The sequence below is a fragment of the Ambystoma mexicanum genome, chromosome 14 (assembly GCF_040938575.1).
Source record: "Ambystoma mexicanum isolate Mex_15411 chromosome 14, UKY_AmexF1_1, whole genome shotgun sequence".
Lineage (NCBI taxonomy): Eukaryota > Metazoa > Chordata > Amphibia > Caudata > Ambystomatidae > Ambystoma > Ambystoma mexicanum.
Genome location: NC_090940.1, coordinates 178,753,417 through 178,777,600, shown reverse-complemented (window position 1 = coordinate 178,777,600; position 24,184 = coordinate 178,753,417). Strand labels below are relative to the sequence as shown.

General features: G+C 46.3%; 1 protein-coding gene across 2 annotated transcripts in view; it reads right to left on the bottom strand.

Moving 5' to 3' along the window:
• Positions 1-1,014: 1,014 nt before the first annotated feature.
• The window catches only part of MED6 (mediator complex subunit 6), a 292,739-nt gene continuing 269,569 nt past the window's right edge, over positions 1,015-24,184 (bottom strand). For both annotated transcript variants that reach the window (XM_069638863.1, XM_069638865.1), the window contains exons 7-8: positions 2,034-2,061; positions 1,015-1,711 (exon numbers count right to left, since the gene is read on the bottom strand). In XM_069638863.1, coding sequence (XP_069494964.1) covers positions 1,581-1,711; positions 2,034-2,061 — 159 coding nt within the window. In that variant the 3' untranslated portion in view covers positions 1,015-1,580. The remainder of the gene's footprint in view (positions 1,712-2,033; positions 2,062-24,184) is intronic.

Sequence of the window (24,184 nt, the reverse complement as noted above, 5' to 3'; positions counted from 1 at the left end):
CAACACCAAGAAAATGAAAGACACCCAGAAAAGATTTGAGATGCTGGTTCCATTAACATGCCTACTCTGGAATATACTTTTAGGCAGGAATTCTTGGAAGGATCTATGTGATTATATCGAGAAAAATAAATACCACATGCGAAACTACTGTTTTTTCATTTTTCTTTTCGTAAATCTCCACATATAATTGCATAGAAATGCGCACTTAAAAATTCTGCATTTTTTGCTGCGAAATTATGGGGGTGACATTTTCCTGGAATAGGTGAGAATTTAACTCTAAAATTGCAGTAGCAGCATTTCCTTTCCTTGAATGAGCCGTCATTACACATTCTAAATTAGGAAAACTAGAATACTGTGCTCAGCTGCTGTGTCACACTGCTGCTTTCAACGCAATCCAGTTTGTCGAAGCATGACAATAAAAAATATCAATTGGGCCTGCAGCGATTATGCCAAGGTTATGACATACGATTGAGAAATAAAAGCTTGGGGATTCCCCGAGTCAGAAGGAAAAATACACAGAACAGTGAGCCACACAATGCAATAAAGTGATGGAGCCCGATGGACTATGGGAAGACAGCATATTTACCTTTTGGACTCATGATCATAGAAGTTTTGCTTTTTCTCGCACTGAAGGCAATCGGGGCAGTAGTCCTATAAAATGGGAATACAGGGAGGTGCACCATTTTATCTGTCACCATTTAGGCTCCTCTAGAAAGGCATACAGTGGCCTACTACATTTCAGAAACTCCATTTTTGGTTGCTTTGGGAGTTGGCATATGCTGTGATGCAATCAGCTCCCCAAGTAATTTCCTTCAAACATGGGTTTTACAAACCAAATGCATTTTCAGTCCGGAACAAGCTATAAAATACACTTTTGAGAACTTGCACTTTGCAGACAACTCAATGGAATACCGAAAAAAGCTAGATAAAAGCAGTCAGAGTTGAACTTTTACAAAACAAAAAAAAAACAAAAAACCACCATCAATATCTCGAAGACTGATTTAACGCAATGAACACACTGAAAACAAATATTTTATAAAAGGTAGTACAGGCTGAGGAAAAAACTGAGAAACTCAAAGGTTTTTTCAATCAAATGGAGCCTTTGAGAAATCTGGATGTCGAGTTTGACTGCATCATTTCTCGCACGCGGCTATACCAGGTGGTCTTAACAAATAATCTGAAGTGCTAATTTGAGATCGCACGAAAATAAAGATTAAATAAAAAACAATTCTGGAAAAATACCAACCCGTTGAATCTTCATTTAGGTATAAAAACACATCTGCAATGAAAACTGTTCATCATTCTTAGTTTTTTGGATGCCGTCAATAGATGAAAGTATTTCACAAGAGGAGCACAAAAAAAAAAACACAAGTGGAAAAAGCACAGCAGTTCTTTCTTTTTTGCAACCCTACATCAGATTTCTCCTCCACTCCCCCATCAGCATTTGTCTTTGTAATATCCCAGCGCCACCCGGTGTTCTCTGTTAGTATCGCAATGTCCGAATGGCCAAAGAAACATGATTCGCTTTTGCTGCTACCAGAGGTCTGTGAAGAGGGCTTAAGAAGAGCAAGATCAGGGCATCACTGAACTCTCATTCGCTTTTCGGGAGGTGCTTTTGTGCCCGCGCTCGGCTGCGTGCTCTTGGTAGGCTCCTTCTCCTCCTGTTTAATAGCTTCTGGAGCTGGTTCCGCCTCCTTCTTGATCTGATCCACTGTGGAAAAAAGATCAGATTTTAGGCATTTTGATAGTTTTCCTTGAGGCCTTTATGTATTATGACTGCTGCTGTCCAGGTAATCAAGTATGCACAAACTGCTACATTTTGTTTTAAATGGCGAGCTAAACTAAAAATATATTGCTTTGCTAATGTGTAACGCTGAGACTATTTCCCGAGGTACAAACCTTCTACTTAGTCGTAAGAGAAAATAAATCCAAATATAGTAGCATTATATAACGCAGCGCTGTCCCATCACAGTACAAGGACATTCAAACCACACGTGCGTAGAGCCAACACGTAAAAACAAAATAAGTCTTACCTGCAACAGGCTTTTCACCTGACTTTTGCTGCAAAATAAGAAGAAGATTGTCAGACTAACTCTTGTTAGCTTGAAGTACACCATGGTTCTAGGACACACGCTTAATTAAATGTTTGTGTAAAACTAGCTCGGCTTACCCAGGACGATGCTTGGCTAGGTTTCCTATTATGTCAACATTCCTGCCATGGCAGCCCGAGCTCACTCTCGAGCGCCTCACACACCAAACACTACTTCATCTCCAACCTATAACTCTTCCATAACTGCCTTGGAACCCCCCCAATGAGTATACCAAGCCCCCACATATTTTTCGGTGCCACAAATCTCAAATAAATAGTACACAAACAAGCATCCACTCTACTTCACAGCTTTTTCCCCTGCCTGGTTCCCTCCCTGCATCTGCACCCTTCTACCCCATTACCTCTTTAGTCTTACTTCAGGTCTTGCTCTTGCTCTCCTTCCCAGCAGACTAAAGTCTGGCATCTACAGACGGGAACATAATATGCCATAGAAAAGGTGTGGTGCTTTGAAACTACTATGATGGTGATTATAGTAACATAACCTATTTGGAAGTTCTGCATTGTGCGCTAATGTGCGACGGCCAGTAGAGAGGTTGATGCAAGACTCAAAACAGAACAGATACTGCACCCTACCTATCACCACTGGAGTGGTCCCCTGGTGCTATGGCAGCTCTGAAAGGCAAGCTGACGGGTTGGGTCTGTAGGGCATAGTGGGAGGAGGCTCAGAGAGGCCTGTGATGGTGATGTGCAGTTGACAACTTCAGTTCGGTTATCACTGTTCACTCAGCATAGGTGCAGAATCTCACTTGGTAGGTTGTCGTGTTCTGTTGTGCGAGTCTATGTGTAGCTTGTTTTTTCAGTGTAGTGAAGTATGTGCGGTTTGCTGTACGATAGATGTGGTTGTGTTGAGTTTGAGCGGTGTATGCAGAAAGTTGCAGTTGGCTTCGTGGGTTGCATGATCTTACCTCTTTCCTTCAGACATACGAGTTAAGCATCTTCTGCTTGTGCTTCGTGTTGCAGCATTTCATGGGGGTCACTCTCTGAACCCCATACGGGTTGTGCTCGTCTACAGGGCTGTCTAACAGACTAAGTGACAAGATAGAGGAGGTGCATCCTTCACCCATTAGGCCTATAGGAATGGGTACCTAAAGCAGTTGGCTCTACTAGTGTCTTGTATTATGGAGTTTTATGGGGTCACTCCAAATCCTGTGCGGTTTTGCTTGTCTGCAGGGATTTCTAATGGTCTGCCTGACCAGATAGAGAAGTCTCCTCCACCCATCAGGCATATATTAGTTGGTATCTAAGGTGGTTGGCTCTGTGGTTTGGGTAGGCCTGCCATCGTCTCCCAGGTCTACTAGAGTGGGGTCCTTTTCTCTGATTGAGGGGATGCTCCCTGGGTTCAGGCATGGAAAGTATGGCCATTGCTGACTAGCCTGGGCTGTATTCCCTTAGTCTTTGACCAGTCTAGCATGTTCCCATCTTATCCCTGAAAGGCTTTGGTAGGGGCCTGGGTGGGATACGGGTGCCCTGAGTTTCCTTCCCACCGGAGCATTTTCTTTCACTCTGGGCTTTGTTTAGTCAGCGGTCTATTTGGGGGTTGGTGACTGTTATTCGTTTCCGTCTGGTTCTGTGGTGAACAGCCTGGGTTAAAGAAGTTTCTGAATTTTAGGTGATCCTTCGTGTTGCACTTTTTTCTCGGGAGCGAGTTCCAGACTTTCACTGACAGGTGGGAGAATGAGGATCCCTCAAGTTTTTTCCTAAAATATGGTTTTGGTTCCAGGGGAATGTCGTTGCTGGATCGGAGTGTTCTTGTGGTTGGTAAACAGAGGTTTTGTTATGTAGAAATTCTGCTGCCTGCCGTGGATTGCTCTAGGCGTTATGGACATTGTTTTGAATGTGATTTGTTGTTTGATCGGCAGTCAGTGTAGCATTTTTAACACCAGGGAGATGTGGTCCCTTTGTGATAGTTTGAGGAGAAGTCTGGCGGGAGATGATGGTTAGTGTTTTGTAGTTATATGATATAATATGATATAAGTCATTTATAACGCCCCTGTAAACAAGTGTTTCCAAGCACGACAAGACAAGGGAGGGAGGACAAGACAAACTATCTTACTAGGCCTTGTGTCATTCAGATTGTGCAAGTGCGAGAACGAGAAGTGCAACGGGAAAGGGAGTGGTGGCGGGCGAGGAAGTGCAAGGGAGGGGAAAACAGGGCAGCAATGCTCAGAGTAAGTTCAGCCAGGACAGCGTGGCTCTGTGTAGTGCAAGGAGAACAAGGGACTGTAGGGTTACAGTTACAGCCCCTAAATGCGTGGTAGGTCCGGAGGCAGTGCAAGGGTGACTGATCAAGAAAGAGCCTGGTACCCAGTGAGATTCTGAGGGTAGCCAAGCAACCAGCCGGTAGAGCGAGAGCGAGCCAGAGAGAGAGATTTTGATCTGCTTCCGGAACTTCATGTGGTCCAGCCAAGTTTGAGAAGGGCAGGGAGGGGATTCCAGAGGGAGGCACCTGCAGAGGAGAGAGATCTCTGCCTGGAGAAGCGTCTAACCCTTAAGAGAGTTGGAAGTAGCTGAGCGAAGGGCTTGAGAAGGAAGATATTTTGGAAGAGAGCATTAGGTGTAGTGAGGGTCCTGGCCCCAGAAAGCCTTGTGGACAATGCAAAGGGTCTTGAACTTGATCCTTGCAGCCACAGGGAGCCAGTGGAGAGATTTCAGGGCTGGAGAGATATGGTCCTTGGGCTTGAGGCCAAGGGTACGTCTTGCAGTCCTGTTCTGGATTACTTGCAGAGTGTAGAGGAAGGCAGATTGAGAAAGAGGCTGTTGCAGTAGTCCAGCCCAGAGAGACCCAGGGCTCTGGAGACAGTGAGCTTCTGGGGGAAAGTGAAGAGGAAAAGTTCCTTTGAGGAGGTGCAGCTGGTAGTGGAGCTTCTTGGTGACATCCGAGATGTGAGGAGAGAAAGAGTAAAGTCTACGATGACCAGGGTTTTTTGCCTCTCAGGAAGGAAAAGGAAGAGGGCCCGAGGCGGGTGGTCAGAAGTGAGAGAGGGAAAACAGGGGCAGGGGTCCCAATGCGGAGGATCTCCGTCTTGCTGGCATTAAGGCAGAGATTGTTGGAAGTGCACCAATCCAGAATCGTGGATAGACAGTCAGGAATGAGAGAGAGAAAGAGAATGAGAGAAAGAGAGAGAAAGAGAGAGAAAGAGAGAGAAAGAGAGAGAGAAGGCTGAGAGAAGGCTGAAGGAAAGCAGAGTGTCATCCGCATAACACTGAGATTAGAGTAGAAGGTACAGATCAGGTGAGCCAAAGGGGCCATGTAGAGGTTGAAAAACCAGTCTGAGAAGATAGAGCCCTGGGGAACGCCACAGGTAGAGACAGGTGGCGGAGAGAAAGGAATGGTAGCATCCTTTTGATCATGCATAGGAGGAAGAGGCATTTCCCGATTATTGCGTTCACTTGTGGTTCTAGTGTAAAACCTGATAGAATGGAAAGGCCTGGTTTGTTATCATTATGGAATAATTACTCATCGTTATGGAATCATTATCCATCATTACCCCTTTAGGAATCCAGTTATCCATTATATTATCCCGATTAGTTATCCATTATCCACATATATGTAGCCATTTGCATTTGCTTATAGAATGAGGGCTGTTGTATTTGTAGAGACGCATGTAGAAACTTCTGTATTAAGTATTGGACGCATTGGGTGTGCACTTAGAATATGGATTAAGCTTCAAGTATAGTGCTTGGTATGATGGAAAGCTTATAGGCACTACATTCAAGAATAGAGAGCATTTAGCGGGCCTTATAAAGCCATTCAGAAGCTGTTTGTTCCACGGCAAAGTTGTTATGGTACACTGTGAAAGATTGAAATGCAGACAGAGATGACACGACCCTTGTCCGAGTGGAGAGGGATGCTGGCCTTATCAGCATGGCTGGCTGTGCTTCGTGGAGAAAGAAAAGGTGGGGGCAGTGCCATATGGAGGGAGACGAGTTTGGCTCAGAGAGACATGCACGAGAAGGATAGAGGGATTTTAATGAAGAAATAGATTGTATGATGCTTCACAGACAGGAGATATGCTAGTAGATATGATGACAAATGTCACAATGACAGAACACGCAGTGATTGACCAGAACACGGAGTGAAAGAACATGCAACACAGACTTTTAGGCACTGTTCAGATATAGAACGCTGACAGAGAGAGAAGCATCTTAGCTTAGAGAACGAATGTAACCATAGGGATTTGTATACGTCATTGAACAGTATAATCAGAGGGGAGGCTTTAGGAGTTGGTAGTTGTTGAAGATGGAGTTTTGGATGGAGCTGCTCTCTGAGAGAGAGATCGAGAGACATTTGGATGACTCCGAGATTGAGGGAGAGGTGTTTTTGGTGCAGCACAATCCAATGGCTTTGGGAATTGGGAAGCTTGGTGAAGCATTCTGACGAGAGGAGAGATCGAAAGCTTGGCAGAGGCTTGAGGCAGTTCGAGTGACCAGACTTGGCAAAGGGAGCTGGAAAGGGGAGTATTGCTGAAAAAAGCCATGTGCATGGGGAATTAGAACAGACTCACACAGAGCTTTGGCGGACAGGATAGATGGGGTAATCAGGCAGGGATTGTCTGAGAGAAAGAGTGAGGAATGGTGTGAATTGGAGAGGAATGCTGAATGCTGGTACTTGCCATATGTATATTGCATTAGACATGATAGATCCAGCTAATCACAGGCTTGCATTGAAAGGCAGGAAAGACTTAGTTATTTGTATTTTATTTATTTACATAGCGCACCAGGCCCAAGGGCAACCGGGCGCATTATTTGGTTACAGTTTACAGTTTAGTTACAGGCATGGTAAGAAGAAGCATTAGAGCAGATTATACATATATATATAAAATATGCAACATTTACAGTCTAGTTACAGGCATGGTAAGGAGAAGCATTAGAAATACATATATACAAATTATACAACATGTGATTACAGGCACGGTAAAATGAGGTATTTGAATGAGATATACATGAATAGGCCATTTATACAAGAAATATACTAGGAAGGAGCAGGTAAAGGCAGTGAGCCAGTGATGGGGATGTGGAGACCCTAGGCGTTGTGAGCTAGAAGTCATAGCGAGTCCTGGGCAGACAACCAGGCTGAGGCCTTGCGCTTGAAGGCCGGGAATTAAGTTTCTGCTCTTAGTGGATTAGGTAGCGAGTTCCATAGCTTGGCTGCTAGGACTGGGAAGCTGCGTCCACCAGATCTTTGCAAGTTGAATCGTGGGACAGTGAGACAGTTGGTTTGGGCACTTCTGAGAGGTCTCGTAGAGGTGTGTAGTGCAAATCTGCTGGCTAAGTAGCTGGGGGCTTGATTGGCAAGGCTTTTGTGTGTGAGAGCGAGTGCTTTGAGGGAGACTCTTTGGGAGACTGAGAGCCAGCGAAGGCTTTGTCTGGAATCAGAGATGTGGAGGTTCCTGAGAATATTGAGCGCCGCTCTGATGGCGTTATTTTGGATGATTTGAAGTTTGTTCATATTGCATTGGTTAGTCCCTAGATAGAGAGCATTGCAATAATCAATTTTGGATAGGACCAAGGTCCTGGCTAATGTCGTACAGTTGGCTGGTGGGAGGAAGGGGCGGCAAGCTGTGATGAGCTTGCAAGTGTATGAAGCCGAAGAAAATACTGCATTGGTTTGTCTGGATAGGGAGAGGGTGGAGTCGATGTAGACACCAAGTGTTTTTGTGTCCTTGGCCACTTTGATGGTGTTGCCATCAATGGTGAAGGCTTTAAACGAGGGGTCAAGTTTGTTGAGTCTTTGGTGGGAGCCAAGGATGATGAGCTCCGTCTTGTCGTCATTTAAGCACAATTCGTGCTGAGCCATCCAAGCTTGGATAACTTGATAAATGGCGTTGATGGCTAGCGAGTCAGTTTTGTGGTCACCTGTGATGGGGATAAGTATCTGGGTGTCATCAGCGTAGTTGGTGTACGTGACACTCAGAAGATCCAGAATGTCAAATAGGGGTTTTGTAAATACATTGTAGAGTGTCAGGGATACACAGGATCCTTGTGGCACTCCACAAGTGACTGAGGAGGGTTTTGCGGTGGCGGTAGGGGAAAAGACTCGCATTGATCTGTTATCTAGGAATGAGGTGATCCAGGCTGTCGCTTTGTCCGAGAAGTGGGCGGCAGTTTTAGGTGACGGCAAAGGATTTGGTGATTAACCAAATCGAAGGCCGATGAGATCTAGGAGGAGTAAGACTGCCAGTTTGCCCTCATCTTTGAGGTCTTCGATCTGGGTTTTAAGGTCAAATAGAGCTGTTTCAGTGCCATATCGCGGGCAGAAGCCAGACTGCCTCAGACCCAGGAGATTATTGGTTTCTAGGTAGTCTTGGATCTGCAGGTATGCAGCGCGATCAAGGATTTTTAAAAGGAAAGGGACCGTGGTGATCGGTCGGTAGTTAGTGGGTATGTTGGCGTCCAGGGTGGGTTTTTTCAGGAGAGGGATGACCCCGGCATTCTTAAGGTTGTCAGGGACAATCCCAGTGCTGAAGGAGGAGTTGATGAGTGTGGTGATGAAGGGCGCTAAGCTATGAGCGACTTCCTTGATGATGGTGGCTGGGCAGGGGTCCCCCTGACAGTTGGTAGGTTTAAGATTATTAATAATGTGTTCTACTTCAATGGTGGGGAGAGGTGTGAAGCAGAAGGGTTTTAAGGGTTCAGTGTTGGGGTTGATGATAGCCTGGGGTGGTTTGTGTTGTAGACTGGGCTGCAGACAAATTTTTTGGTCATTGATTTTGGTTTGGAGGGTGACGATTTTTCCAAGGAGGGCTTTTTGGATGTTGGCACACCAGGTGCTGTACTTGGAGCAAGTTCTGGGAGGAGTGGCAGGGGATTCTAACTCTTTCAGGATTCTAAATAGCTCCTTGGTGTTAGATTGGACGAGTTCAATGCGTTTGTTGTATGTCTCCTTTTTTGCTGCGAGTATGGCTTCTTTGTAATGAAGAGTAACTAAGGCGACACTAGCTTTGTTGTCTTCCGTTGGATTGCTTTTCCAGCGTGCTTCAAGGGTCCTTTTTTTTCCTTGCGCAAGGTTCTCAGCTGCGGCGTGGACCAGGAATTGAGGTGGGCCCGGGGTTTGCGTTTCCTTAGTTTGGATGGCGCAATAAGATCAAGCGCTTTAGTCATGGTTTGATTGTATAAGTCAACCAAGACAGTGGGGTCAGAGCATGAGGATGAGATGTCGTTGAGTGCAGGGAGGATGAGTGGGAGTAGTTCAGCGCATGTTATGTTACGCTTATTTCTAGTGGCAGGCGCTATGCTGGGCGTGGGATGGATGATTTTAGCAGGGATTCTGAAGGTGATAAGATGGTGGTCGGTCCATGCGCATGGTTGAATGCATTCGATATTTGTGTCATAGTTTAAGTTGGCTATCCAGTCGAGGGTCATGCTTCTGGTGTGGGTAGGTAGGGTGATCTGTTGTGTGAAGCCTAGGTTGAGTAGCAGGTTGTTGATGTCCTGAGCGGAGTTGTCGTTGGGGTCTAGGTAGCCTAGATTGAAGTCACCTAATACTATGATTTGGGACTTAGACTTAGTGTTGTCAGTGAGGATGTGGGAGAGGTCCTCGGCAAACGAAGATAGTGGGCCAGGCGGTCTATATATGATGTGGAGAGTGATGGTCCGATTGGGGGTAATGGCTAGCTTGGCTGTGAGTAGCTCTGCTGAGGTAATTAGGCAAGGGGTAGTGATGCGGAGGTTGATTGAGGTTTTGTGGATGATGGCGACACCGCCTCCTTTAGTTTGATCCGTGTTACGGTCACATCTAATGAACGTGTAGCCTTCGGAAATTGCTAGTAATGGCAGGGGTCCTGAGGCTGCGTGGAGCCAGGTTTCAGTAACTGCTATAAAGTCCAGGTTGTGGGTGGTTATAAGGTCAGCTATGTTGAATGCATGAGCCGTGAGTGACCTAGTGTTGGTCAGGGGGTATTACCCAAATTGGTCGTTTACGATTGTTCGAATGAACAATTGACCGAATTTAAAGGGTCACAATTGACCGAATATATGTTTTGGGGGGTTTGGCGTTGGGTGGGGGTTGTGGGGGGTTTCCCCCGACATATATGGTACAATTGACCTTCACAATTCGGTCAATTGTGAAAAGGTCAATTGTCATTCGAGCAGTTGTAAAACAATCAATTTGTATACAACCGATCAGGGCAGCCTTGAGATCAGTAGATCAGTAGGGGGGCTGTGCGGATCAGTAGGGGGGCTGGGCGGATCAGTAGGGGGGCTGGGCGGAAGGGTACTCATGTCAGGTGTAATGTCCAGTATGGGTGGGGTGCGTGGGGGTGGGCAGAGGTTATGGGTCTGGTGCAGGATGGTTTGGTTGACCGGTGGGTGTTGGTGGGGTAGTTGGAAGAATGGGAGAGTCTGGCTCCCAATCTGAGATTTCTGGCGGGCACATAGCAGGGTTGGTTGGGAGAGGGCTTCATGGCAAAGTGTTCGAGCCAGAGGGGTGGTGAGTTGAGGTAAGGGTTAGCAGGAGCGTCGACCATAGTGGCTGACGTAAGGTGTTGCAGCTGTGTGCAGTCTGAGGCGCCATAGAGGTGTAGCTCGTGTGAGGTGGGGCCATGTTAGGTTTTTGTTGTGAGGCACAGGAGGAGAGTGGGAAGGCGTGTGGGGTGGCAGTAGAGATGTAGTAGTAGTGTGGTAGTAGTCCTAGTGATGCTGACAGTTTAAAGGTGAGGCATACTGCAAAGTAAATATAGTCAGAGGTGAAATTCTGGATCAGCATAATGGCGTGTATGTTGGGGTAGCAATGAGCGAGCAGCAGCAGTAGGCAGTGCAAAGGGGGCACCTGGGCCGAATCACAGCTGACACAGTTACATCTAGTTCGCATTACAATATAGGGGCAAAACTCAGGCACATCTAGTTTTGAATGTCAATATAGGAGGCACCAGCTCAGGCACATCTAGATTCGAATTACAGTATAGGAGGCAAAACTCAGGCACATCTAGCTTTGAATTACAATATAGGAGGCATGAGACACTGTGCCAGAGGACTAGTATAGCTCTTTGTGCATGGGTGAACAGGCAGAGTCAAAGGAGACTATACAGGTGATTTAGAGGCGACTTTGCTACTGAGGCAAAGTGGATTGGCAGTGGCTAGGGCTCGCATGACTGGAGACTTGGCGCTAGGTGGGAGCAGTCAAGCAGCATAGAAAACTATTTGTATTGGCAATCGGTCACTTGTGTGCAAAGAGCAGTAAATAAACAGTTCAAGCATGTGAGTTCAACAGACTTAATGGCGCGTGCATAGTATGCGGTCGCCCAGTGCAATAGTTGTAGGTGGAGCAGAAGTGTTACCTTTAAGAGGGGCTAAGGTGTGGGGGCCAAGGGGTCTGGCAGACAGCAGTCTCGGCAAGAACGCATAGAAAACTATTTGTATTGGCAATCGGTCACTTGTGTGTAAACAGCAGTAAATAAACAGTTCAAGCATGTGAGTTCAACAGACTTAATGGCGCGTGCGTAGTATGCGGTCACCCAGTGCAATAGTTGTAGGTGGAGCAGAAATGTTAACTTTAGGAGGGGCCAAGATGTGGGGGCCAGGGGGTCTGGCAGATGGCTGTCTCGGCAAGAACAGGCGGAGAACAGGCGATGGCCTTATTCCTGTGGGCCTTGTCGAAGGTGGGCCGGCTACGCCTGCCGGTAACCAATCGGGTAAAAAGAAGGGCAGGCAGCCAATTGGAGCGGGACAAAGGCTGTTAGGGGCCTGGTTAGGCTCTGGAGGTGCCAGATTACAAGCGGTCGGCAATCTTTGATTGACTCGGTACCTCGTGTACCTTAATGGCGGAAAGCGAACAAAAACAGCATTTACAGCTGTGTAAAAGCATCAGCAGGTATTTTCTTCCATCAGCATAAGGGAAACGAGTTGTAGGTGCTGTGAAAGTGCTGGAAGGAGAAAATCATGGCATGAGCGCAACGCTTACAGCGCTAATCATAATTTCAGCAGTGATCAGCTGGGCTTAGAGCGGGACGCCTGCTGCTCCTGCAGTAGCGGATCCGGGTCGGTGGAGCTCCTGCTCCCGGCCTGGGTGCTGTGGGAAGGACTGCATGGTAGATTTGCACCAAAAACATAAAAGGAGCACAGAGAGAAATACTGTTTTGTTTTTGGCTTTGAATACATGTGAAACTGATTTGAGGACTGATACTTGCACTTTTGTTTTCTTTGCATGAAATCTGGAGAGCCACCTTGACCAGACCGAGATTTGCAGACCGTGATACACCTTGCAGATCACATTGATGACAGACCAGATTGCATCGCCTGAATTGACCAGACCATGATTGGCAGCAGCATGACGACTGAAAGCAGCATAACCAGAATGATAGCTTGACCAGACCAGATTGACCAGACCTTGATGAAACTATGTGACTTTGCATCATGGCTGCTTGCAGCAGCAATGAGACATTAGTACCTGAAAGCTATGCTTTGCAGTGGCACTTCTGGGTAATGCCAACCGACCGATTTGAGGCCTTAGGGTGTGGCTTAGTCTATGGCTGTGCTCTCAGAAGGTACCCAGAAAACCTGCTTGCTGTCCGATTTCCTGGCATGACAACTAGCCATGGAAAGTGAAGACTGTGACTGACTTGAAACCGATACCTTGCATCATTCTGTGCCAAGAGAGTGAAAGATGTTCAGCAAAAGGAGAAATTCGTTTGTGCGCTGTTTTGTAAAGAAGAGAATTCATTTGGAATGCCTTACCTTGTGAACCAGAACCAGACACAAGTTTGGGCCTGAGGAGAAGAGAGAAATGGGAATGAGCAGGAAGACGCGCTCTGAAGGCATTTGAATTCTTGATGCCAACTACGTTTGAAAAGCAGTGAAGCTTTGTCTCTTGAGTGAAAGAGAGAGCATTGATCTGACACCATGGTGCTTTGAAAACTGCACTTGCATCCAATGTTGGGTGGTCCCTTATTTGAAGAACAGGCTATGGCATGAACTGGAATATTGGCATGGCATGGCAACAGCATGACCTGGCAAGGAAGGAGAGAATTTGAACCTGCTGTAGATGGGCCTATGTGAAGGGCCACTGTGCATGGAATTGCCAGAGGAGAGTTGCCATTTGCATTGTTTTGCAAACACTCTATGAGTGTCACGTCAATGCATTGTGCATCAGTGCTTTGTTTCGCCTTTGTTCCCAATATGGAGAAGTGGGAACGGAGGCCTAGGGAAAAGGGAGCATATGAGCTGTATCAATCTGCATCAAATTGAAAGCTCTGACACTCGGTTTTCCCGGTGCTACCATTGAAAAGTGAAGGACCAGTGCGACCCCGTGGGGACAAACGGGGGGCACATGGTACCGACAAAATTGATGCTTGCTCCTGCCTTTTTGGAGCTCTGTGTAAAATCTCATCAGCTTGCTGCCATTTATTAAGCAGGCCAACCTGAACTGGCCTGAATGCTTTGCTGCTACCGTGTGTTGCTGTGGAGAACTTTTCCGCGACGAACATTGAAAACTTTGCTGAACACATATATTTTTGTTGTGACACATTTGTGAACACTCGCTTTGAACACACGCTGTGTTGACATTCCTTGGCTGAGAGAATTGCTTTACTGGATTTGTACTGACTTGGAGTTTGCACAGATGTGAGGACACATACATTCTGTTGGAATACAACTGATTACATCACAGACTGACATGCAGTGAACCTGGAAATAACTTGGACTGGAAATGTAAATGAATTGGCCTGTAAGGCCAATACACTGCCATGTATACAATGGAAATGCATACATCTGAAATGAGCTTTGACACCTGTGAAAGTGACACTGTTATTTTGTGCTGGACACATTTAAAATGAAAACACCTGAATCCACAGTACACATGCATTGATTCTATGCATTGCATTTTCGTTTTCTGCTTGTAGACACACTTTCACACTTTTGGCTTTTGACTTTTTGCTAATAGAAACTTGAATATGCTGTTCAGAATTTTGACACATTTGCAATTATGCATTTGAATATTAGCTTGCCACTGATAGAGTGAAATGCTTGCATCATTTTAAGGGTTTTTTGCATCATGAAATAGAATGCTTTTTCCCTTTGCAATTTTGCTTGGTTTTAGCATGCCACAATTAGACATGTTATGACAGATCGTTAGTAATGATTATGTAATAAGAGGAGAGATTGTAAAACCTGATAGAATGGAGAGGCCTGGTTTGTTGTCATTATGGAATCATTACTCAATGTTATGGAATCATTATCCATCATTACCCCTTTAGGAATCCAGTTATCCATTATTGCATCCTGATTAGTTTTCCATTATCTATATATATGTAGCCATTTGCATTTGCTTATAGAATGAGGCCTGTTGTATTTGTAGAGACTTATGTATTATGTATTGGACGCATTGGGTGTGCACTTAGAATATGGATTGAGCTTTAAGTATAGTGCTTGGTATGATGGAAAGCTTATAGGCACTTTAGCAAAACAGAAAGGTGATGGCTGGAAGGTTTTGAATAAATCATAACCACTGGCAAAGCACTGGGCAACCCTCCAGACCATCGTTTTTCAGCCTGCCAAGCCATTGCAGAAGGGGAAAAACCATATGCAAATCAGACTTGGTCCTACCCCAAAAGGGGCAGTCCAGCCCGAACTGCTAGGTCACATCCCTTCTGCACAAGACCACAAGCATCCCCAGACATGTTTCAGCCTTGTTGGGCATCAGTGAGGAGTAGCTTGGGTCTCTAGGCCCGGCAGACTCGGGACCCACGTCTGGGCATACCCGTCCCACTCGGGGTGACTTTAGCAAAACAGAAAGGTGATGGCTGGAAGGTTTTGAATAAATCATAACCACTGGCAAAGCTCTGGGCAACCCTCCAGACCATCGTTTTTCAGCCTGCCAAGCCATTACAGAAGGGGAAAAACCATATGCAAATCAAGCTTGGTCCTACCCCAAAAGGGGCAGTCCAGCCCGAACTGCTAGGTCACATCCCTTCTGCCCAGACGTGGGTCCCTTGCCTGCTGGGCCTAGAGAACCAAGCTACTCCTCACTGATGACGCCAAACAAGGCTGAAACATGTCTGGGGATGCTTGTGGTCTCGTGCAGAAGGGATGTGACCTAGCAGTTCGGGCTGGACTACCCCTTTGGGGGTGGGACCAAGCCTGATTTGCATATGGTTTTTCCCCTTTTGTAATGGCTTGGCAGTCGAAGAACGATGGTCTGGAGGGTTGCCCAGAGCAATGCCAGAGGTCAAGATTTATTCTAAACCTTCCAGCCATCAACTCTTTTGTTTTGCTATTGTCACCCCGAGTGGGAAGGGTATGCCCAGACGTGGGTCCCTTGCCTGCTGGGCCTAGAGACCCAAGCTACTCCTCACTGATGACGCCCAACAAGGCTGAAACATGTCTGGGGATGCTTGTGGTCTCGTGCAAAAGGGATGTGACCTAGCAGTTCGGACTGGACTACCCCTTTGGGGGTGGGACCAAGCCTGATTTGCATATGGTTTTTCCCCTTTTGTAATGGCTTGGCAGGCGAAGAACGATGGTCTGGAGGGTTGCCCAGAGCAATGCCAGAGGTCAATATTTATTCTAAACCTTCCAGCCATCAACTCTTGTTTTGCTATAAGCTTATAGGCACTACATTCAAGAATAGAGAGCATTTAGCTGGCCTTATAAAGCCATTCAGAAGCTGTTTGTTCCACGGCAAAGTTGTTATGGTACACTGTGAAAGATTGAAATGCAGACAGAGATGACACGACCCTTGTCCGAGTGGAGAGGGATGCTGGCCTTATCAGCATGGCTGGCTGTGCTTTGTGGAGAGAGAAAAGGTGGGGGCAGTGCCATATGGAGGGAGACGAGTTTGGCTCAGAGAGACATGCACGAGAAGGATAGAGGGATTTTAATGGAGAAATAGATTGTATGATGCTTCACAGACAGGAGATATGCTAGTAGATATGATGACAAATGTCACAATGACAGAACACGCAGTGATTGACCAGAACACGGAGTGAAAGAACATGCAACACAGACTTTTAGGCACTGTTCAGATATAGAACGCTGACAGAGAGAGAGAAGCATCTTAACTTAGAGAACGAATGTAACCATAGGGATTTGTATACGCCATTGAACAGTATAATCAGAGGGGAGGCTTTAGGAGTTGCTAGTTGTTGGAGATGGAGTTTTGGATGGAGTTGCTCTCTGAGAGATAGTTCGAGAGACATTTGGATGACTCTGAGATTGAGGGAGAGGTGTTTTTGGTGCAGCAGAATCCGATGGCTTTGGGAGTTCGGAAGCTTGGGGAAGCACTCTGACGAGAGGAGAGATCGAGAGCTTGGCAGAGACTTGAGGCAGTTCGAGTGACCACACTTGGCAAAGGGAGCTGGAAAGCGGAGTAGTGCTGAGAAAAGCCACATGCATGGGGAATTAGAACAGACTCACACAGAGCTTTGGCTGACATGATAGATGGGGTAATCAGACAGGGATTGTCTGAGAGAAAGAGTGAGGAATGGTGTGGATTGGAGAGGAATGCTGAATGCTGGCACTTGCCATATGTATATTGCATTAAACATGATAGATCCAGCTAATCACAGGCATGCATTAGAAACCTTAAAGGCTTATAGTTATTGAACTGCACGGTAGATTTGCACCAAAAGCATAAAAGGTGTAAATTCGATATTTGCATTATATTATTGTTTGCATCATGCTTTGCTGTGCATGAATAAAAGTGTTTCTATTGTTTGAATCGATTCATGTGTTTTCTTTGTGTCTTATTATTAATGCGTCCATAGGAGTAAGACAGGAGTAGGTTGTTAGGAGTAATCTAGAAGTAACACAGTGCACAAAGGCCCTAAAATACAAGACAGGGGGGGGCATAGTGATCCACACCCCCCCCAGGAGTTTGTCTAAGACTGATGCATGGTCGCCCACTCAGGACTAGATCATGGTAGGACAAGTTTGGGAATAACACTAGGGTTAGCTCGACGTACATTAGGACTCCAAGGTTTTTTACTATTTGGGTTGGCGTTGTTGCCTTTCCTAATTCTGTAGGCCATGGAACATACTTTTTGTTTTCCTGGTTTTTGGATATGATCATGATGTCTGTTTTGACTGGGTTCAGTTTGATGCTGTTTGTGTTCATCCAATCGTAGAGTTTATTTTTAGTTGTAGCATGCGAGGCCGTGCCTTTTGACGAGTTTGATTAATGGAGTTAGGTAGATGTTGGAAAGCAGGAGGGATAAGGAGGATCATTGTACTCCACAAGTGGATTTCAATGGTTCTAACCATACTGTTGATGTTCTTTCAGTTCAGAATGAGTTAATCCAAAGTAGTGTTGTGTGGGTGATTCCTATTTCTTCCAATCTCCTGGCTGACTGTCGAACACTGCAGAGAGATCTAGTAAGAATCAGTGCAGTGTTTGTGTCGGAGTTGGTCTTTAAATCATCCCAAATAGAGGCGTGCCATCACCGTTCCTCTCATAGGTCTGAAACAGACTTGTGCCAGGTCCAGTAGACAGTGTTTCTCAACGTGCTCCTGTGTGTGTTCGTAGATGGGGTTTAGCTCGGTAGAGAATGTTTTAATATCGGTCTGTAGTTAGAGAGGTCGTCTACATCACCTGTCCCGTCTTTGAGTAGAGGTTTGATGAATGCCGATTTGAATGATCGTGGTGCTTTCCCTATTGTGCGGGATTGGTTGAAGAAGCCTATTTTAGTAGTCCTGTAGTTCAGGATTGCGAGCTATTGTCCCAAAATAAGCAAAGACACCATCCTTAACCTTCCCTTGGCTCTCTGTTGTCAGGCACTAAAGTTGAACTGGGAGAAGAACACAGTAACAGTATAAGCATTGTTATCCGGCACGCAAATAACCAGCACATTCTATAATTCGATATCTCCTATTGCGAGTGACAAACTCTTAGATAACAAAAAATGCCGGATAAAAAAGGTTTCATGCTGGATAACCAAATGTCAGAACGAGTAAACATAGCAAAAAAGCAGGATGTTTTGACATCCGGCCTTCTTACTTTGCTAACGAGTTTGGATAACCCACATTCGGTTAACTGGTACACTTGCTTATCTGGCATCATTGGGTTCCCATTGATCCTGGATAACAAAGCTTTTACTGTATTTAAAAAGAAGAATGTCCCCACTGAGAAGTTATTGAAATATGCTTTCCATCTCATTTAAGTTAAGTCAACGTGAGGATGTATATTATAGGTAAAAAATGTGGGTTCTGAAAGCCTCAGTTCTTGGGTTGTGACCCACTGGCTATGTTCACTGCTGAAGGTACTGGGGGTACCTTAGGACCTGACTGGCTGTCAACGCTCAGGTCTTTGCAAGGTGAGAGGTTTAAGGTGGTTGCTCCTATGCACCAGTTGTTCAACTGCAGGTGTGGTGGTGAAGTAGGTCTTCATTTTTCAGACTTCTGTGGAGTCACTTTTGATTCTACTGCACTATCGATGAAAGAAAGCGGAGTTCAGCACTCTCCGATTCACTGAGGATGAAGTGCTGGCACTGGAAGATGCAGACATTGCCCAGTGGAGAAGGTTTATGTGTGAGATGACTATCACTTTTCGGATTCTTTCTTCTTGTTGTTTGAAACTACAGGCCTCAGACTTTGTTACTAGCACTCCCTCCACTTCAAGCTGGGTCATATCACATACTTGGCAGCAATGTTTTCCTGGGATCCGGGGATGCCAGAGGCTTGCAGTTCCTTTATGGCCACCAGATGAAAGAAAGGGATTGTGGTTCTCAGTTCTCTCTGGTCATTATAAATCCAGTGTCTACAGGTAGCGGACAGAGCTTCGCCATCAGTACAACTATTGTCATGATGCCTACCTCCAAGGCGCCAGGTCCGACCCAGCAACCCCAGAGGCAGGCATCATTTTCCCCCAGGGGAGTGCCAGCGGGCCCAAGCTGGGGCCCTTTGGACGCAGTCCTGGCGCCTTAGGCGCCAGGCTCATGTTGGACCCCTGTCCTGGCGCCTTAGGCGCCACGCTCATAAAGCTAGACATGTGTTCAAGTGTTTTAATGTGCACTTACCTGATGCAGACCATGCTGCTACATCCAGGCCCTCTTGTGGCCTGAATGGAACTACTTTACCTGTGGGACTACGATCCACCCGGGTGTGGTCGGGGAAGGATACATACCTGATCGGTGGAAGGATACACACTTGGAACTTCTTCCAAAGCTATTTAAACCACACCCGATCAGCAACTCACGCTTCGCGTTGTTCTGCTCCTCGCAGCTGGACGCTCACCGTGTCAGCTCCTGCATCTGGACCTCAGCCACGCCTGTCAGTATCCTGGGTCACCTGCAAAGGGAGACAAAAGACCTTACCTACTAAATCAGCACCACGGAGACATCACACCGACGATCCTGAAAAGGAAGATGTCATTTTTAAAAGCATTTCGCTACGATCGCTGTAGCGCTGCATTTCTCTCACCTATCCTGGACGCCTCCATCTTCAGCAGCGATCATCCGGATCCACAGCCACTTCCGAGAGCCTAGAAAGAAAAAGACAAGAACCAGGTGAGAGAAGGAAAGGAATAGGAAAAGCTCAGTTTCCTTCTAAGACTTACCTGTTGGGTCATTCCCATTTCATTTCGGGTCTTGCCGCTTCCAGGCATTTTCCGGACCCCTGCCCCTATGGGGAAAAAAGACAAAGACATTGAATGAGCGAATGCAAAGACATTACCCGAGCGCTCATCCAGAACTTACCTGTCATTTACTGGAACTGCACGTTTCACTTCGGGTCGGCGCCATATCTCCGGCATTCCGAACCCCGGCCCCTAAGGGGAAAAAGGCATAAGCATTAGCGCTTGCTGCAACAAGACAATGAACATTATTTTTAAGCTTGGACTTTTGAACTTGCAGCAGAACTTTTACAGCGCCTTACCTGAATAGTCAAGCTTACCTGAACTCCCATCAATCCTCAATCCAGTGAAGTAACTGGGTTTCAACGCGCCCCTGCATCAGAAGCAGGATGGAGAGCTCATCCTTCCTGACCCTAAGGTGAGACTTCACGGGGAATCGTGGAAGGGTATCGTGGAGGGTTGGAAGAGAGTGGGAGGCTTGAGCATAACTCAGTCAGTAGGTAATACTCCCTTTTCACGCACAGGGGAATATTCCTGCGAGCCAGAGAAGCCAGAGTAGAGGGGCCCTTCCTGTCCATCTTCAGAGTCCTGCGCTTCATCATTGAAGAAGCATCAGCACTCGAAGCCAGACCTGCGCCGCCGTGGGAATCAGGTGAGTTTTCCAGAACGCGAAGCCTCCCCACAATTTCCCACCCGGGCGCTATGGAGACTTCCGAGACTGACCAGCTGGCCCAGCTTTTGGGGGAATTACGGGCAGAGGTGCACTCAGCCCGCCAGGAGACTAACGCTCTCAAAAGAGAACTGATCCTATCCAAGGAAAGAACAGATGACCTAGCCAAAAGGTTATTACAGGCCCAGGCAGGGCACACTCCTTTACCTAATTCCGGAGACATTTCCACATCAATGGGTTTGAATAACCCGGTACAAATCAATCTACCTGGACACATGCCTTTGGCCCCCCCTGAACGTTTTGCGGGGGATCCCAAGAAATATGCCGTCTTTATGAACCAATGTCGTTTACACTTTCTATGCAGACCCGGAGCCTTCCCTAACGACCAGACCAAGGTAGCCTTTATACTATCTTACCTCAGTGGCAGTGCTGCCGATTGGTCTATTCCATTGGTAAATCAGGATGATCCCATTCTCCAGAATTTTCAGGGCTCCCAGGCCAGCATGGAACGATTGTTCGCTCGACGCTCTCAAGGACAGGCCCTTGATAAACTGTTATCCTTACAACAAGGTAATCAGGATCTTCTGCCCTACATTGCCACCTTTAACAGGCTGGTTGTGGAAACTGGATGGCCAGAAAACAAAAGGATCACATTGTTTCATCGAGGCCTGCGCGGAGAGCTTAAGGATGTTCTAGCTCAGATAGTAAACCCACCCCAGGTCTGCGCAGACTACATAGACTTGGTGGTTCAACTTGATCACAGACTTCACAATAGAAAAGCAGATCGGTTCAAGTACAAAACCCGAATACCGATCAAATCCCACGCTAACTCCAAGAGTACCGACGTATCCGAACCTATGCAAATCGGTGGTGTTAAAGGACCATTAACGCAGAAAGAACGAGAGAGAAGGCAGCAAATGCAACTTTGTCTGTATTACGGGACTTCCGGTCACTTTCTTCGAAATTGTCCAGTTAAACCACCTAAGAAGGTGGTTGGAGCTACTGATAACGAATTATTGACACCTGATTCGGGAAACGACCTAGCCCGACAAGCATAGGGGTCCGCTTGCCGAGCTTGAAAACAAACTCTTTGACCTCGCATTTTGTCATGCCAATGGTGCTCGTGGACCCAAAACAGCCTCAGCAGTTGCATGCTATAAAAGCATACATCGACAGTGGAGCTATTGGAAATTACATAGACCGTGAATTGGCTTCCAGGATTAAGCTTCCTCTCCGCCCGAAAGTAACCCAAGATGTCATTACTACAGTAGATGGAACTGAAATAGCCTCAGGGCCTGTAACGCATTCCACTGTTGAAGTGACACTGGTAGGTCAGGATGGACATCGGGAAGCAATCGTGTTTGATGTGATCAAGGCCCCACAATTTCAAGTAATTCTTGGAATTCCTTGGTTAGAAACACATAATCCCAGAATTGACTGGCAAGCAAAGAAGATAAGTTTTCCTGATTGTGAACCAACTTGTTCTCCAAGAAATCCAGCTATGGGTCTAGCCTCAGCAACTTCCACCCCTGTACAGTTACCGTCAGAATACCAAGACGTTTTTCAGAAAGAATAGGCTAACACGTTACCTCCCCATCGGTCTTATGATTGCCAAATCTATCTGGTACCCAATGCTCAACTACCTTGTAGTAGGATTTATGCTCTTACGGAACCCGAGAACCTGCATTTGCGTCAGTATTTAGATCAGTACCTAGCCAATGGTTTTATTCGCCCGTCCAAGTCTCCTGTCTCTTCAGCTCTGTTCTTCGTGCCGAAAAAAGAGGGCGACCTTAGAACGTGTATAGACTATCGCGCCCTAAATCAAATAACGATTAAGAATCGTTATCCTCTGCCCTTGATCCCTGAGCTTATCGACCAGGTGAAAGACGCTTGTGTGTACACCAAGTTAGATCAGCGAGGAGCTTATCACCTGGTGCGTATAAAAGAAGTCGACGAATGGAAGACAGCATTCCGCACCAAGTTTGGGCTCTTCGAATATCAAGTGATGCCCTTCGGTTTGTGCAATGCACCTGCCGCCTTTCAGTACTTTATGAATGATGTTCTTTGGGAACTTATCAATGTCTGTGTCATTGTTTACATTGACGACATCCTGTTGTACTCTTCTTCAGAATCTGAGCACAGAAAACATGTTAGGGCAGTTCTTGAGAAATTGCGCCAGCACAGACTATTTGCAAAACTCGAAAAATGCGTTTTTCATACCACAGAAGTTGTTTCTCGGATTCATCCTAACACCTCAAGGAGTCCGAATGGACTCGCGAAAGGTGGACGCCATCCTCAAATGGCCATCTCCTAGCTCGGTGAAGGGAGTTCAGAGCATGCTCGGCTTTGCTAATTTCTATCGAAGATTCATCCCGGAATTTTCCCGAACAGTCCAACCCATCACAGCTCTCCTAAAGAAAAACAAACGCTTCGAATGGACTCTTGAGGCCGAACAAGCCTTTCAGGACCTGAAAACCAAATTCACCTCTGCACCTGTATTCAAGCACCCGCACCCAGATCTCCCGTACATTGTGGAAACCCGACACATCCAGTTCGGCCATGGGAGCTGTCCTGTCGCAAAGAGACCCAAAAACTAACCAACTACACCCAGTGGCCTTTTGGTCCAGAAATTTGTCTCCTCCTGAAATCAACTACGCAATTACCGATAAAGAGTTACTGGCCATCAAATCTGCTTTCAAGGCTTGGCGTCACTACCTTCTCGGGGCAAGACACACCATCACCGTAATTACGGACCACAGAAACTTACAGTATTTAAAGACGGCTAAAGCTCAATCTTCACGACAACTCCGATGGGCTCTATTCTTTTATCAGAATTTGATTTTGTAATTACCTATCGCCCTGGCTGCAAGAATGGAAAAGCGGATGCCTTATCCCGGATTGGCATGGAAGAACCTAATTCGAGCTTAGAACCTGTGCCCATCATACCTGAGCAAAGAATCTTAGGCTTAACTTCATTGCAAACTATTGAGGACATCCAAACGCAAGTAAAACAACTTCTAGACTCTTCAACCTTACTGGGATGGAGTCAAAAGGGTCCTCATTATACCGTTAAGGATGACTTACCCTACTTCCAGGAGCGGTTGTTTCTGCCAAGTAAAGAATTGCAAGAACTTGTTATTGCCCATCATCATGAATCTTTAATGGAAGGACACCCTGGTATCGCTAAAACGGAGGAAAAAAATCAAACGCCACTTCTGGTGGCCTTCTTGGAGAAAAGACAAAGTCTTTTGTTCTGTCTTGGGGAATTTGCACCCAAAACAAAGCTCAAAAGAAAAGGCCAGCCGGCCTACTTCAACCCTTGGATATTCCACCGGCACCATGGCACACCCTGTCAATGGACTTTATAACCGACCTGCCTCCTTGTGCTGGTTACAACACAATCCTTGTAATTGTGGACCTATTCTCCAAAATGGCCCACTCTATCCATTTAAAAGGTTTGCCTTCAGCTTCCACCTTGGCCAAGGAATTCCTGGAGAATATAGTTCGCATACATGGTTTCCCTTCCGTATTAGTCTCGGATCGTGGAAGTCAATTTATCTCCCATTTTTGGAAGAAGTGTTGCCGGTTAGCACAAATAGATGTGCGGTTATCCACCAGCCACCACCCCCAGACCGACGGACAAACCGAGAGAACCAATCAGACTCTCGAGCAATATCTTCGGTGAATGTTACACCAATCTGAGTTGAATTGGAAAGACATTCTTTGGATCGCAAAATATGCATACAACAACTCAGTGCATTCTGGAACCGGACAAACCCCTTTTTATACCTTGTATGGTCACCATCCTCGGACCTCTGACCTAGATCCACCTCTGACCCTGGAAATGCCCGCAGTAAATCATCTGCATTCCACAATAACCCGAGCCTTCAAAGAAGCTGCAAGTCAT